Below are 15,784 nucleotides of genomic sequence, written 5' to 3'. Positions count from 1 at the left end.
TCATCAGTTCAGAGTCCTAACTTTCATCATTTAAATCATAATGAATCAGATATGGGTGTGATCTGTTATGGGGCAAAGTTCTTTCCATTTGTGGACCTGTGAAACTAGAAGACAAATAATTTGTTTCCAGAAGACAGTGGTTCAACAGTTGGGATGACTATTATATTCATTCCTGTTCCAAAAAGGAGAAAATGAAGTAAGAAAGAAGTTAGTGTTCCATAGCACTTTCAAGGTCCAGGCAGGCAAATTCTGTTAGGTTTCGAGACCCGGGAATAATGCTTTGTGGCTTAATGTTCTGCCCTCTGGACCAAAGGCTCCGTTTTTGGAGTCATTCTTTTTTCTTGAAGGATAGCATATATTTGCAGCTGAGAAGTTTTATCAATCTGTTTCTTGCCTGTAGAATTCAGGGAGTACAAGAGCCTTTTCTTTTCCCCCATTTCATTTTGTCTCTGTCCCTTTCAGTCCAAGCTGGTGGTGTTCCTTCTGGTATGACGTTCTCAAAAACTATAAAGCTCTCCTATTTGTGTCTTGGAGGTTTACTCCATTAGATAAGAGAGTCCTCCACAGATCTTTGATGGATAATGGCATCTCTGTTCCTGATTCTGCTGAAATGGTTGAGGGCATCCATGAGTACCATGCTTAATTTCTTCAGCACTAGCTCAAGTCCTTGTTCTTCTCTCCAGAGCCACTTTTCTAACAGTGAATGTTAGAGCATCTTATACCTAATGTTAGCATCTTTTACCATCTGGGTAAGCTGAGAATTTCTCAAGTCATCACATTTTGGTTCTTTTTGCTCAGTAGTTCTTAACTCAATTTATTTCTTGCACCTCACATTGTATTATAAGCAGCAACGAAGAAAGCAGGCAGCACCTTCAACAAATTTGCTTGGAAATTTTCTCAGCTAAATATTCAAGTACATGGCTTACAAATTCTGTTTTGTGTGTAACTATAGAACACTTACTCAGCTAAGTTTTCTGCCACTGTAAAACAAGGATCCTCTTTCCTCCACAGTTTCCAAAAATACATTACGTATTTCCTTTTGAGACCTCACTGGCAACTACTTTAACATCCAATTTCTACCAAAAATGTGTTTATGATGATTGAGATGTTCTGTAAGAGTTTTAGCTTTTTCTGCCATGCTTTTCATTTCCTTCTGAGTCCTCACCAGCAATGCGTTCAGTGTTGGTATTTCTACTAGCAGTCACTATAGGCAGTTGGCTTTTTCTGTCTTGCATGGCAAATTTATTTTAGGCTCTACTTATCATCTATTTGTTAGAGCAGATCCAACTCTTGATACCAGAATGTGTTATTAGTTTCCTGCATCTTCAGTAACAAATTACCATAAGCTTGGTGGCTTAGAACACCAGAAATTTATTCTTTCCCAGTTTTGGAGGCCAGAAGTCCAAAATTATTTTCACTGAGCTGAATTTATGGTTTTGTCATGGCTACGCTTGCCCCAGTGGCCCTGAATATCCACTCCTTGCCTCCTCCAGCTTCTGGTGGCTACTGGCATTCCTCAGTATGTGGCTACATCATTCTGGCCTCTAATTCTGTCATCAGATTGCCTTTTCTTGTATGTCTCATCCCTCTCTCTGTCTTCTTACAAGATTACATGTGGTTTCATTTATGGCCCACAGGAACAACCCAGAATTGTCTCCTTATCTCAAGATCCTTAATCACATTCGAAAAGTCCTTTCCTGCCTTATGAGATTGCATTCACAGGTTCTAGGGATTAAGATGTGGTATCTTTAGAAACTACTGTAAATAGTTGAAAATTTTGTTTTTTAATACATTGAAGTTTCACCTGCTATTGTCATGCCTTCGATAAGATATGTCCTAAGTTTACTATTTGGACATTGTGCATTACTTCCTGCCACACTCAGTATAACACATAAATATTTATACCTGCGTTCCTGATCTTGGGTGATCTCCTATTGAAGTGATTCAGTATCTATGTTAAAATTACTTTTATATAAAGAGCATTGAGTGTTAAATATATTTATTTAATTGAATAATATATTCAATAAACTATTTTTCATGTTTGGTAAGACCAAAGATAATCATCTGTTACCTTTTCTTAGCTAAATGAATCTATCTTTGATACTCAAATCACCAAGAAGATGGGCTATTATAAAATGCTACATGTGATGTATTCTCGTCTTTCAAAAGAGGATGTTCACTCGAAAGAATCTAAAATTAATCAAGTTTTCAACGGCTCATGTGTTACAGAAGGAAATGAACTTACAAAGACACTTATCAAGTAAGGTTTTAGTTAACTTTGTTACTTGATTGTATATGATTTGTTGTATTTGATTCATTAATATTTTTGATGCATATATTTTTATGTTTGCATATAATGTGAATAAATGGTTAAGTTTTAAATACCAGTTTTTATAGTTTTCTTGGTTTTTTTTCTTATGTACAAACTAAGACTTTAATGTAGCAGGTTATTGGGTAGCATGTTTTATCCTATACTCATCTTTTACAAGGAGTAAAACTTTTTTCTGTTATTATTGTTTTTTTCCTACCATTTTCCCTCCCTTGATATATTTTTAATGGTGTGATTTACAATATGAAAGTATTTTTTTTCCTGACTGCAATTTGAAATGAAAGGAATGGCAGGTATGTTCAAGCAGGTATTCTATAAAATACAAAGTAATCGAATACATTTTCTCTAAAACTGACCTTCTAATGAAGTTCCCTCTTAGTGAATATTGAATGCAGACATTGCTATATCTCATTTTGCATATCCCAAAGAAGCTTATCCTTACTTTCATCTTACCCTATTCTTACTTTATATCCTCTGGGAATGACATCACCATCCATTCATTTGCACCAGTGAGAGCCCTGTTTTATTTTTCCTTCTTCATCTCTCCAGTCTCCATGCACACCCTGTCAGTCACCAGATCTGGTGGATTTTATCTCCTCAGCCTTCCCAAGACTGGGGCCCTTCTTTCATCTTCCTTCCTTCATATAGTGTTGTAGCGCCTGGTGTTCTTTGGTGAACCAGTGCAATGCAATCTTCTTCGTAGTTATTCTCCCCACTCCTGGGCTTGTCTCTCTCAGTTTTTCCATACTACTGCCAGTATGATAATACCTCTACAGTATGAACCTGATTGTTTCATTCTCCTACCTAAAAGATTTCAGACCTAAGACACTTCAAAAGAACTTCATCTTCAGTATCAGGGAGCAGCAAAATTTTTCTGTAAAGGGCTCGCCTGATAGTAACTGTTTTCAGCTTTTCAGGCTGTCTGGTCTCTTGCAACTACTACACTGTACTGGAAAAGCAGCCATAAATAATATGTAAATGAATGGGCATGGCTATGTTCTGACAGAACTCTTCAAAAGTAGTTGGTCACCTGGGCACTGTTTGGAGACCCCATCCTGCAGAATGAAGTCTGAGCTCCTTAGCATGGCAGGCAAGCTCTTGTAGGAACACACCCCTCTCCACCTTGTGCTCACTGCCAGCCACTGCTGCACCCACCTCATCTTCTGAACACACTGTGTGGCTTAGCTCTTACTGTAAGTGACACTCTTCTCTCTGTTCGTAATCCTCACATACATTTTCCCTTTGACTGACTTAGAATTCAAAACACAGTTCTTATACTTTCTCTTAAAACCTTTTGTTGATTCCTTCACCTGGGTTACTATCCATCCTCCTTGCTTCCATCTCTTAACTTGTGCTGGTTGCTGTTGCTGTGCTTACCACAGTGTGCTGAAATCCCTGGATTCTGCCTTTGCCTTGAGATGGGCATGGGTTCAGTGACTTGCTTGTCTTTTATTTCCAGTACCTGGTACTATGCCAGACACAAACTTGACACTCAGAAAAGGCTGAACTGAATTGAGATCCTGTTGTCTGGCATTGCTGGGCTTGAGCAACAATTTCCCTGTTATATGAATTAATTTTTAACCTGGATCTACTCTGCAGATTGTGCTATGATGCATTTACAGAGAACATGACGGGTGAGAATCAGTTGCTGGAGAGGAGAAGACTTTACCATTGTGCTGCATACAACTGTGCCATTTCTGTTATCTGCTGTGTCTTCACCGAATTAAAATTTTACCAAGGTTTTCTCTTCACTGAAAAACCTGAAAAGGTAGACTTCTGAAATTTTCACAGTTGCTGTCACTGTAGGATTTCAAGTTAGACTATATAAATTAAAATTATATCATAATTTGCACATTCTTATAATATTAAAGATGTAGCTCTTATAGATCTGCATACACACACACACACACACACACACACACACATTAAAGCTGAAGTGCTTTCCCATGAGTTATTAAATAGCATTAATTCTATGGTAGCATCAGCAATAAGGATTTCCACTATTCAGATATTTTTATATGATTCTTTGAATTTACAGAACTTGCTTATTTTGGAAAATCTGATTGACCTGAAGCACTGCTATACATTTCCTGTAGAAGTTGAGGTGAGTGAAATTTTTCAGTGGTGTTACCGAGTTTAAAAAATTTACCAAGTACTTATAGAAAAAAAAAATGTTAAGTTGAACATGTTAAATTCTCAATATTCAAGTCTGCTTTGAACTATAAAATCTGGTAGTTTAATGTAGTTCAGCCCGAGGTACAATCTCAGGCAATTATAAAAAAAATTATCATAACTTGATTTTTCCCTTTCTTAACTAGTAAAAGATAGAAAATGGCGATAAAAAGAGCTGTTAGGACATATCCCAGAAGTTGTTTGCTGAGTAAATTCCTCTAGTTAGTGAAATTGAGATCCATCCAGATACAGAATTATAATGCTATGGCCTGCTTGGGTGATTTGGCAGGATAATGGAAGTGCTGTGAGTAGAAGTCATGGGGATAATTGGAAAACTTGCTGTGGCAAATGTGACAAGCTTGATTTTAGTCAAGCTAAGTTTGACATGCCAGCCTCAGCAATTGGTGGGAGGTTGTAGGTGCAGCCTGTCACAGCCCACTGGAAATGGGAATTGGGCAGAGTGCCAGAGCTTGTGCACCATGGTCTAGGTCAGGAGCTGTCACTCATGTTAGTGTGCATGGCTGCTGACTTCACCATGTCTGAGTGGTACATGAGTTCATGTAAATGGTTGCTTCCTGCACTGTGCCCTTTTGGAACAAGACTGGGAACATTTTTCAAGGTGTATTTTCAAGGAACAAACAAACAAAAATAGCACTCAGACACTCGCTATATGTTACTTCTGAACTTTACAATAGCACTGTAAAGTGCCATAGCATAACTGTATAGTTAAGGAAACTGAGGCTCATAGGTCAAGTACAGACTATTGGTAATCTGAGCATGTAGCTATCAGAACTTAGTCTGCACTTGGTCCCAGAGCCAAGCGGGGAGGCAGATGCCTCAGTGGGGTTCTGTGGGAAATGCATTTCTTAAGGGTACTCACCTATCTTCGTGGATACTTTTTGGTGATTTTAAATTTGATAAAAGTCTTGTTTAAAAATTAATTTTTTTTGCCAAATTGCTACTAAAATTGAAAATGTATGATCATGATTCTAAAAAGTTTTAAATTGTGTATTTGTTTTGCCTAATAGGTTCCTATGGAAAGAAAGAAAAGGTACATTGAAATTAGGAAAGAAGCCAGGGAAGCCACAAATGGGGATTCAGGTAGGATGTTTTCAAAATGATGAGAATGATTCCAATTTGTTATGTAACAAATGGTATTTGCTATGTAAATAAAAAATATTTTACATATCCAAAAACATTGAAATTGAGTTTGAAAAGGCTTTAAGTGGCAAATAGAATTATATTTTGAAAGAAATGCAATTAGCTAAACCTCAGTATGGCCAAAGAGGGCTGAGAAATGGTATGCTTTTCTTAATAGTGCAAGATAGGTTGCTAGTTATTTGTTTGCATATGGATTATGTTTGTATTTTGTTTAAATACATTCAGAAATGTGTTAAAATATAAGTCCCATCCTGCCACTCCTCTGCTCCAAACCTCCCATCATCTCCCACTTCCCTGAGGACAGAGCTGCCTAAGGTCCCTGACCTGCCTGCTGCCTCCCTGCCACTCTCCTTCCTGCTTACTCTACTCTAGCAGCACTGTTCCCCTGCCTATGCTTGTAGGCACCAGGCTCACTTTGGCCCCAGGGCATTTGCACGTGATGTTTCCTAAACCTAGAGTAATCTTAGTCCCAGATATCAGCGTTTTGTTTAATACTAACCTTTGAAGGAAGTTCTCCCTGGCTTCCCTATTTAAAATTAACTGTCTTTTGCTCCACATGCTCCTTGTTTTAGTTTTTTGCTTTATTTTTCTTCATAGCTTTTTTTTCTTGACTTGGGGATAAAATTTGGACCAATGTTGTAAATTCCTTACATATATGGACTAGTTGTTTTTCAGTAGTATCTTTTCCCACATCTGTGTTAGACTCTGTGCAAAATGTACCCCATCAAAATTTTAAATGCAAGGAAATTATGTTACTATCATATCCAGAAATTGTATACAGTTTAACTTCTCTGTCCATGACAGTAGAGAATAATTGCTCAATAATAACAAAACCAAAGGAGGTCTTTCCCCTTTTCCTTTTGCTTTGTTTAATCTGAATAATCTGTTGAGAATCACAGAATAGAAAAAAGCCTTAGTTAACACAGTCTTTTAATTTTAATATGATTTGAGCTTAGAGAAATACATTTTTTACCAATCTGAATCCATGTATTTTCTAATTTATATTTCAGGTGGCCCTCATTATCTATCTTCCTTGTCATATTTGGCAGACAGCAGCCTGAGTGAGGAAATGAGTCAATTTGATTTCTCAACTGGAGTTCAGAGCTATTCATACTGTTCCCAAGAACCGAAATCTACCCCTGGTCATTTTAGGAGACAGGTGATCACATTTTGTATATTAAAAAATATTGTTGGCATTTGTAAAGGAAGGGGGTCTTCATTGTTAGGAGAAGCCACTTCTCTATGGGTAGTCCTCAGATAATAGTGTTTGGAGAATTTACCCGGATCTAAGTCCCAGCCTTCCATCCTATAGGCAATTGGATTTCATCAGTAGGATGAAAGGAGGAAAGACACTAATGAAATTAGTGTCTGAGGGGCGCCTGGGTGGCTCAGTCGTTAAGTGTCTGCCTTCGGCTCAGGTCATGATCTCAGGGTCCTGGGATCAAGCCCCACATCAGGCTTTCTGCTGGGCAGGAAGCCTGCTTCTCCCTCTCCCACTCCCCCTGCTTGTGTTCCCTTTCTCACTGTTTCTCTCTCTGTCAAATAAATAAATAAAATCTTGGAAAAAAAAATTAGTGTTTGAAATCAGAACTGCATTTAAGGGTCTCCAGTGAGAAAGATAACTACCATAGAGACTCAGATGCCATGCTGATGTGACTGTTGTATTATCCTCTGCAGAAAATGAAGAAGCTGCTCAAGTATTTGATGTTATCAAACAGATAACTAAATGCATCTGTGTTCACAAATGATAGCTTAACCTCATGAACAGAGCTAGGAAACGTGTAGGTAGATACATATCTGTGCACTTACAGAGGCACACCCATGTGTACAAATGTGTAAAAACCATGAGCTCCACAGAACCCATCCAGGGTTCATTCAAGTTTTTCCCTTTCTGGTTTCTTTGACATGCACTGACTCACCTCTTCCTTCCCTCAACCCCTCTGCTGTCCTCTGAACACTGATGCCTTCCTGGAGTGGGTCCTGAACCACAGGCAGGCACCCCACTCTCTCCTCCCCACTCCCAGACACTGCCAGGCAGCTCTTGTCCCACTCTGGTCTGCCAAAGTGGTTTTTTGCCTGAGGAGGACAGGAGCAGTACAGTGTTTTTGAAGTTGAGTTTGACTGTACTTTATGTTGCCTGTATGGTTGGCTTCTTCCTTTGTAATGAATGCTTCAAGGAGGAGCCCATTCATTAATTCTTTCACCCAGATTATGTCGTACGTCTGTGCTGGGCAATAAAAAAGTACAACTTTGTTCTATTATGGCTACATTGTCTGGTGAGACTCATCCTTCATGAATAGGCCATTTACATTGAGTCATCTTGGGTTCAGTCCTCATGCCTTCAATTTGATTGCATGACTTGAGTCTCCAGTTTCAGATCTATCCAGTCCTTGTGAGAAGCATCCTGACAAATAATTTTGGCTGAAAAACGTGTCGAGTAGATCTGAATGCAGTCAGATACTGTGATTAATTCCTTTGACACCTTACCAGGTATATGGAAAAAAGGGACATTAAGATTACTCTGATTGATTTTTATGGCTCATTATTTTTTTCATGTTTCTTATAACCCTGACTGTATAAAAATTACTGTTTATTATTTACAATTTATTGTTCCACTCTGTGTGTGTGTAAAATTTACTATATGTGTATGTAAAACTTCAGTTCATCATTACACTTATAAAATGATTACCTCTGCTATAATTTCTAAGAATTTTAGGATCAGCAATGGTTTAAAAGTTTTGTTCTTTTATTGATTAAAATTTTATTGATTAAAAAGGCAAATTAAGGATTTTACATTTTTTAGTTTACTGAGAAAAAAATATAGGTGAAAATTTATCTGATAGTTGTGTTTCAGTAGTTCGCTTTCTCCATAATGTGGCAACTAAGAATCATGGAGACTGTTGCTCTCAAGGTGTTGAGAGTTCTGGGGCCTCCCAGGACACAAACATTTGGGAAAAGATCTTAGTGTTTGTACAAAGCAGCATGTGTCCGCATGGATGGTGTGAACTAAGTATGACCCCGGAGGGAGTGACCATGCATATAGAGGTCAGAGGGAAAATATGTATCTAGAATGTAAGGAAGACATGAGGTCCTGGGTTGTTTTTTTTTTTTTAAGTTGTTTAATAAGAAAACCCAACAAATGTGTTTAATATTATTACCAATTTATCAGTTACCTTAGTGTGTGTTTTATGACATTGCCCCAAAAGTCAGAATATTATATACACTAAAATTTTAACAGTGTACTCTGCATCATCGGATTCTTCCCTTTTCCTAGGAGCATAAAGACCCCTTGGTCCAAGATGCTGTCCTAGAGTTAGAGATGGATGAGCTCAATCAACACGAATGTATGGCGACCATGACAGCCCTGATTAAGCACATGCACAGAAATCAGATACTACCTAAAGGAGAAGAGGTTTGTTTCTGCTAATCTTGTCTCATTTAATACTGTTTATGGTATCATAGTAAGAATGAACACTTAATATTGAATACCAAATTCTATATCTACTAAACATTTTTTGTTGCTCATGTCTTACTTTGTCATCTCATAATATCAAAATGTGAAGTTATTTTCTTCCACTTTTTAAGGTAATCTGGAATGTATCATTTCAGGGTTCAGTGCCAAAAAATCTTCCTCCGTGGATGAAATTTCTTCATGACAAACTAGGAAATCCATCGGTATCATTAAATATCCGTCTCTTCTTAGCCAAGCTTGTTATTAATACAGAAGAAGTAAGTAATTACTTGCTTAAAAATTCTTTGCAATTAGTAAGATGGTGGAGGAATAGGAGGATGCTAAGTTTGTCTCATACCTCGAATGCAACTAGATAGTTATCAAATCATTCTGAACACCTGAGAAATCAGTAGGAGATCTGAGAAAACAAATGCTGCAAGTTTACCAGTAGAAAAATATGACCACAGGGGCGCCTGGGTGGCTCAGTCAGTGAAGTTTCTGCCTTCAGCTCAGCTCATGATCCTGGGATCCTGGGATCAAGCCCTGAATCGGGCTCCTTGCTCAATGGGGAGCCTGCTTCTCCCTCTTCCTCTGCCCCTCCCCCCATTCCTGTTCTCTCTCTCTGTCTCTCTCAAATAAATAAGATCTTTAAAAACAGAATGACCACATTTTGGAAGGTAGGAGGTGTGGAGACTTGAATCCAGTGTGATAGAGCTGAGGATATGGCTGAGGGGTGGGAGCCTGCTTAAAGAGGATACCACAAAATACTAATAAGCAATGGAATGCAAAATTGGAACTTTTAGAAGTCTGCTACAGTGGGGCATGCTCCTGGCTTAAAGGTGCTCAAATGGTGAAGCAGGGCAGAATTCCAGGTGTGATAGCGTGCTCTTCAGGATCCCTGGGGTCTCAAGAAGAACAGGTGGTGCCTGAGTGTGGCAGAGTTCCTAGGCATAAGAGCAGGGAAGCTGGCTTAGAACAGTGAGTTTAGGTGCCAGCTTTTTGCTCTGTGTTGCCATAAAGTGTGTAGTAGTCATGCGACCACTTTCCTGGGAGGGGACCAGCAAAAAGCAGAAATGTGGTGAGGACCCCCTCTCCAGGAAGATCAACATGGGTCTGCCCCACAGGAGTCCCTAAAATTTGGAGTTTTGAAACTCAGTTTTGTGCCTGAGATAAAAATGCCTGGTCACAGGCCAGGTGAACACAGAGTTCTTATGGAAACTGGGGCGACAAGACTGATTGATTGCTTTTCTGTGAGGGCTCACTGAAGAGTGGGGGGCGTCTCCATATTCATCCTGCCCATCAGTGCTGAAAGCCTTCAGGGAGCAAAACAGTGCCACCTAGTGGAGTCCAGAGCTGGTTACACCAAGCCCTACCTCTGCTCATTGGAGGTGTTTTTCCACCAAGGCAAGTCCACCTGAGAATCAGTGCAACAGCGCCCCCTCCCCCCTGCCCAGAAGACCAGCACAAACAACTCACTCTCACCAAGTTTATTAATCATAGGGGGCTACAAAGCTTCAGCTTGGGGAAGACACTATATAGCATTCTTCACATTTTTATTCATTAGTCTTTTAGTATTCCTTTTTGTTATTTTCTTACTTTTCCAAATCTTTTCTTATTCTTTTAAATTTTTATCTACATATATGCTTTATATATTATTTTTTGCTTTCTTTCATTGTATTTTATTTAATAATTATATATGCATATATATATAGATATATATATATTTCTCTTTCTTCCTTTCATTCATTCATTCAGCATTTTGGGATCTAATTTCTTTTAACCAGACCAAACACAACCAGGATCTACTTTTATGTTTTGTTTAGTTTGTTTGTTGTTTTGTTTTCTTTTTTCTGTTGTCATTGTTGTTATTGTTTTTTCTCCTTTTTTTTCTGGACAAAATAACAAGACAGAGAAATTCACCACAAAAGAAAGAACAGAAGGTAGTACTCACTGCCAGGGATTTAATCAATTTGGATATAACTAAGATGTCTGAACTAGAATTTAAAACAATGATTATAAAGATACTAGCTGGGCTTGAAGAAAGCATTGAAGATACTATAGAATCTCTTACTGTAGAGGTAAAAGAACTAAAATCTAGTCAGGCCAAAATTAAAAATGCTATAACCAAGATGCAGTCCTGCATGGAGACCAAAAAAAGAGGATGAATGAAGCAGAAGAGTGAATCAGTAATATAGAAGATAAAATGGATGGAAAATAAGGAAACTGAAAAGAAGAGGGAAAGAAACCTATTAGATCAAGAAGGTAGACTGAGGAAACAGCAATTCCATAAAGCAAAATAATATCCATATTACAGGAATCCCAGAAGATGAGTGGGAGAAAGGGGCAGAAAGTTTATTTGAATGACTTACAGCTGAGAACTTCCCTAAACTGGGGAAGGAAATAAGTCTTCAAGTCCAGGAGGCACAGAGCACCCCCCTCAAAATTAAAAATAGATCAACATCTTAACATATTATAGTGAAGCTTCATATTACAAAGATAAAATCAGGGTGTCTGGGTGGCTCAGTCAGTTAAGCATCTGCTTTCGGCTCAGGTCACGATCCCAGGGTCCTGGGATTGAGTCAGTCCCACGTCAGGCTCCTTGCTCAGCAGGAAGCCTGCTTCTCCCTCTCCCTCCAATGCTGCTCTCTAGTGCTCATTCGCTTGCTCTCCCTCTCTCAAATAAAGAAATAAAACCTTAACAAAAAAAAGATAAAGAGAAAATCCTGAAAGCAGCTTGGGACAAGAGGTTCTTAACCTACAAGGATAGAGGTGTAAGGCTGGTAGCAGACCTGTCCACAGAGACCTGGCAGGCCAGAAAGGACTGACATGATATAGTCAACGTGCTAAATGGGAAAAATAGGCAGCCAAGAATACTTTATCCAGCAAGGCTGTCATTCAGAATAGAAGGAGAGAGAAAGACTTTCCATGACAAACAAAAACTAAAGGAATTTGTGAAACTAAACAAGCCCTGAAAGAAATATTAAAGGGGATCCTTTGAGCGAAGAGAGAGCCCAAAAATAACAAAGATCAGAAAGGAACAGAGACAATCTACAGGAACAGCGACTTTATAGGTAGGTAATACAATGGCACTGAATTCATATATTTTAAGAATTATTCTGAATGTAAATGAACTAAATGCTCCAATCGAAAGATATAGGGTATCAGAATGGATAAAAAAAAAAGACCCATCAATATGCTTTCTAAGGGAGACTCATTTTTAGACCCAAAGACACCCCCAGATTGAAAGAGGGGTTGGGGTGCCTGAGTGGCTCAGTTGGTTAATCAGCTGCCTTTGGCTCAGGTCATGATCCTGGGGTCCTGGGATTGAGCCCCATGTCAGGCTCCCTGCTTGGCAGAGAGCCTGCTTCTCCCTCTCCCTCTGCCTGCCTCTCTGCCTACCGTGCGCTCTCTCTCTCTCTCTCTGTCAAATAAATAAAATCTTTAAAAAAAAGAACCTGAGGGGATGGAGCACCATTTATCATGCCAATGGACATCAAAAAAAGCTGAAGTATCAGGCAAACTAGATTTTAAACCAAAGATTAATAAGAGATGAAGGACACTATCTCATAATAAAAGGGTCTATCCAATAAGATCTAAGAATTATAAATATTTATGCCCCTAACATGGGAGCAGCCAATATATAAACCAATTAATAACAAAATTAAAGAAACTCTTTGATAATAGTACAATAATAGTAGGAGATGTTAACACCCCATTTATAGCAATGGACAAATTATCTAAGCAGAAGATCAACAAGGCAACAAAGGCTTTGAATGACACACTGGACCAGATGGATGTAACATATACTCAAAGCATTTCATTCTAAAGAAACAGAATACACATTCTTCTTGAGTGTATGTGGAACATTCTCCGGAATGTTCCCACATACTGGGTCACAAATCAGGTCTCAACCACTACAAAAAGATTTGAGATAATATCATGCATATTTTCAGGACACAATGCCGTAAAACTTGCAGTGAACCACAAGAAAAACACAAATACATAGAGGTTACAGAACAGCCTACTAAAGAATGAATGGGTCAACCAGGAAATCAAAGAAGAATGTAAAAAATACATGGAAGCAAATGAAAATGAAAACATTACAGCTCAGAACCTTTGGGATGCTGCAAAGGTGGTCCTAAGAGGGAAATATATAGCAATACAAGCATTGCTCAAGAAACAAGAAAAGGTCTCAAATACACAACCTAACCTTACACCTAAAGAAGCTGGGAAAATTACAGCAAATAAAGTCTATATCCAGCAGGAGAAGAGAAATAATAAAGATTAGAGTAGAAATCCATGATAAAAAAAACAAAAAGTAGAACAGATCAACAAAAGTAGGAGCTGGTTCTTTGAAAGAATTAACAAGATTGATAAACCCCTGGCCAGACTGATCAAAAAGAAAAGAGAAAGGACCCAAATCAATAAAATCATGAATGAAAGGGGAGAGATCACGACCAACACCAATGATATGCAAACAATTAGAATATTATGAGAAGTTGTATGCCAACAAATTAGGCACCCTGGAAGAAATGGATACTTGCCTACAAACTACCGCAACTGAAACAGAAAGAAATAGAAAACCTGAACAGACCATAATCAGCAAAGACATTGAATCAGTAATCCAAAATCTCCCAAACAAGAGTCCAGGGTCAGATGGTCCCCCAGGGGAATTCTGTCAAACATTTAAAGAATTAATACCTAGTCGTCTGAAACTGTTCCAAAAAAACAGAAATGGAAGGAAAACTTCCAAACTCATTTTATACAGCCAGCATTACCTTGATCCCCAAAAAGGCAAAGACCCCACTAAAAAGGAGAATTACAGACGAATATTCCTGATGTACATGGATGCAAAAATTCTCACCAAAATACTAGCTAATAGGATCCTACAGTACATCAAAAGGATTATTCACCACGATTAAGTGGGATTTATTCCTGGGCTACAGGGGTGGTTGAGCATCTGCAAATCAATCAAGGTCATACACCACATTAATAAAAGAAAGAACAAGAGCCACATGACATCCTCAATATATCTCTCTGACATGAATGGATAGAGGGAACGCTCCTCAATACCCTAAAAATCATATAGGAAAGACCATACCTATAAAAAGTCATATAGGAAAGACCCACATGAATATCATCGTCAATGGGGAGAAACTAAGAGCATTTCCTCTAACGTCAGGAGCACAACAGGGATGTCGTCTCTCACACTGTTATTTAACACCATATTGGAAGTCCCAGCCTCAGCAGTCAGACAACAAAAAGATGAAGGGCATCAAATAGGCAAAAAAGAAGTCAAACCTTCACTCTTTGCAGACGACATGATACTCTATATAGAAAACCCGAAGGACTCCACCCAAAAATTGCTAGAACTGATACAGGAATTTGGGAAAGTCGCAGGATATAAAATCAATGCCCAGAAGTCAGTTGCATTTCTATTCACTAACAGAAGAAGAATGAGAAATCAGGGAATCGATCCCACTTACAAATGCAGCAAAAGCTGTAAGATATCTAGGAATAAGCCTAAGTAAAGAGGTAAAGAATCTATACTCCGAAAACTATAGAACACTCATCAAAGAAATTGAGGCAGACACAAAGAAATGGAACAACATTCCATGTTCATGGATAGGAAGAACAACTATTTTAAAAATGTCTATGCTACCCAAAGCAATCTACACATTCAATACAGTCTCTATCAAAATACCATCAGCATTTATCACAGAGCTGGAACAAACAATCCTAAATTTTGTATGGAACCACAGAACATCCGAAATAGCCAAAGGAATGTTGAAAAAGGAAAGCAAAGCTGGAGGCATCACAATTCCAGACTTCAAGCTGTATTACAAAGCTATAATCATCAAGACAGTATGGTACTGGCACAAAAAACAAGACACATAGATCAATGGAACAGAACAGAGAACCCAAAATTGGACCCTCAACTCTATGGTCAACTACTCTTTGACAAAGCAGGAAAGAATATCCAAGCAAAAAAGGATAGTCTCCTTAACAGACGGTGTTGGGAAAATTGGACCGCCACATGCAGAAGAATGAAACTGGACCATTTTCTTATACCATACACAAAAATAAAGTCAAAATGGATGAAAGACTTAACTGTGAGTCAGTTATCCATCAAAATGCTGGAAGAGAACACAGGCAGCAACCTCTTCAGCCTTGGCCACAGCACCTTTTTGCTAGACATGCCTCCAAAGGCAAGGGAAACAGAAGCAAAAATGAACTATTGGGACTTCAAGATAAAAAGCTTTTGCACAGCAAAGGAAACAGTCAGCAATGAAAGGCAAGCTACCGAATGGGAGAAGATATTCGCAAATGACATATCAGATAAAGGGCTAGTATCCAAAATCTATAAAGAACTTATCAATCTCAACACCCCCAAAAAAAAAAATCCAGTCAAGAAATGGCAGAAGACATGAACAAACATTTCTCCAAAGAACACATACAGATGGCCAACAGATACATGAAAAAAATGCAACAACAGATGTTGGTGAGGATGCAGAGGAAGTAGAACCCTCTTACATTGTCGGTGGGAATGCAAACTGGTGCAGACAGTTTCCTCAAAAAGTTAAAAATAGAACTACCCTACGACTGAGCAATTGCACTAGTAAGTATTTATCTAAAGGATACAAACATAGTGATTTGAAGGGGCACATGCA

General features: G+C 38.5%; 1 protein-coding gene across 5 annotated transcripts in view; it reads left to right on the top strand.

Moving 5' to 3' along the window:
* Positions 1-15,784, top strand: part of PRKDC (protein kinase, DNA-activated, catalytic subunit) — a 232,649-nt gene that overhangs the window by 104,691 nt on the left and 112,174 nt on the right. For all 5 annotated transcript variants that reach the window (XR_003207910.2, XM_025870579.2, XM_073892755.1 and 2 more), the window contains 7 exons: positions 2,082-2,260; positions 3,929-4,097; positions 4,368-4,433; positions 5,530-5,602; positions 6,673-6,821; positions 8,937-9,074; positions 9,272-9,391. Coding sequence is in view for 4 of the 5 variants with exons in the window: in XM_025870579.2 (XP_025726364.2) it covers positions 2,082-2,260; positions 3,929-4,097; positions 4,368-4,433; positions 5,530-5,602; positions 6,673-6,821; positions 8,937-9,074; positions 9,272-9,391 (894 nt within the window). In the remaining variant the exon portion in view is untranslated. The remainder of the gene's footprint in view (positions 1-2,081; positions 2,261-3,928; positions 4,098-4,367; positions 4,434-5,529; positions 5,603-6,672; positions 6,822-8,936; positions 9,075-9,271; positions 9,392-15,784) is intronic.

The sequence above is a fragment of the Callorhinus ursinus genome, unplaced genomic scaffold, assembly GCF_003265705.2.
Source record: "Callorhinus ursinus isolate GAN/ISIS: 27379988/994484 unplaced genomic scaffold, GSC_fseal_2.0 scaffold5, whole genome shotgun sequence".
In the NCBI taxonomy this organism is placed as follows: Eukaryota; Metazoa; Chordata; class Mammalia; order Carnivora; family Otariidae; genus Callorhinus; species Callorhinus ursinus.
Note: the sequence above shows the minus strand (reverse complement) of the source record. Positions and strands in the feature narration are given on the sequence as shown.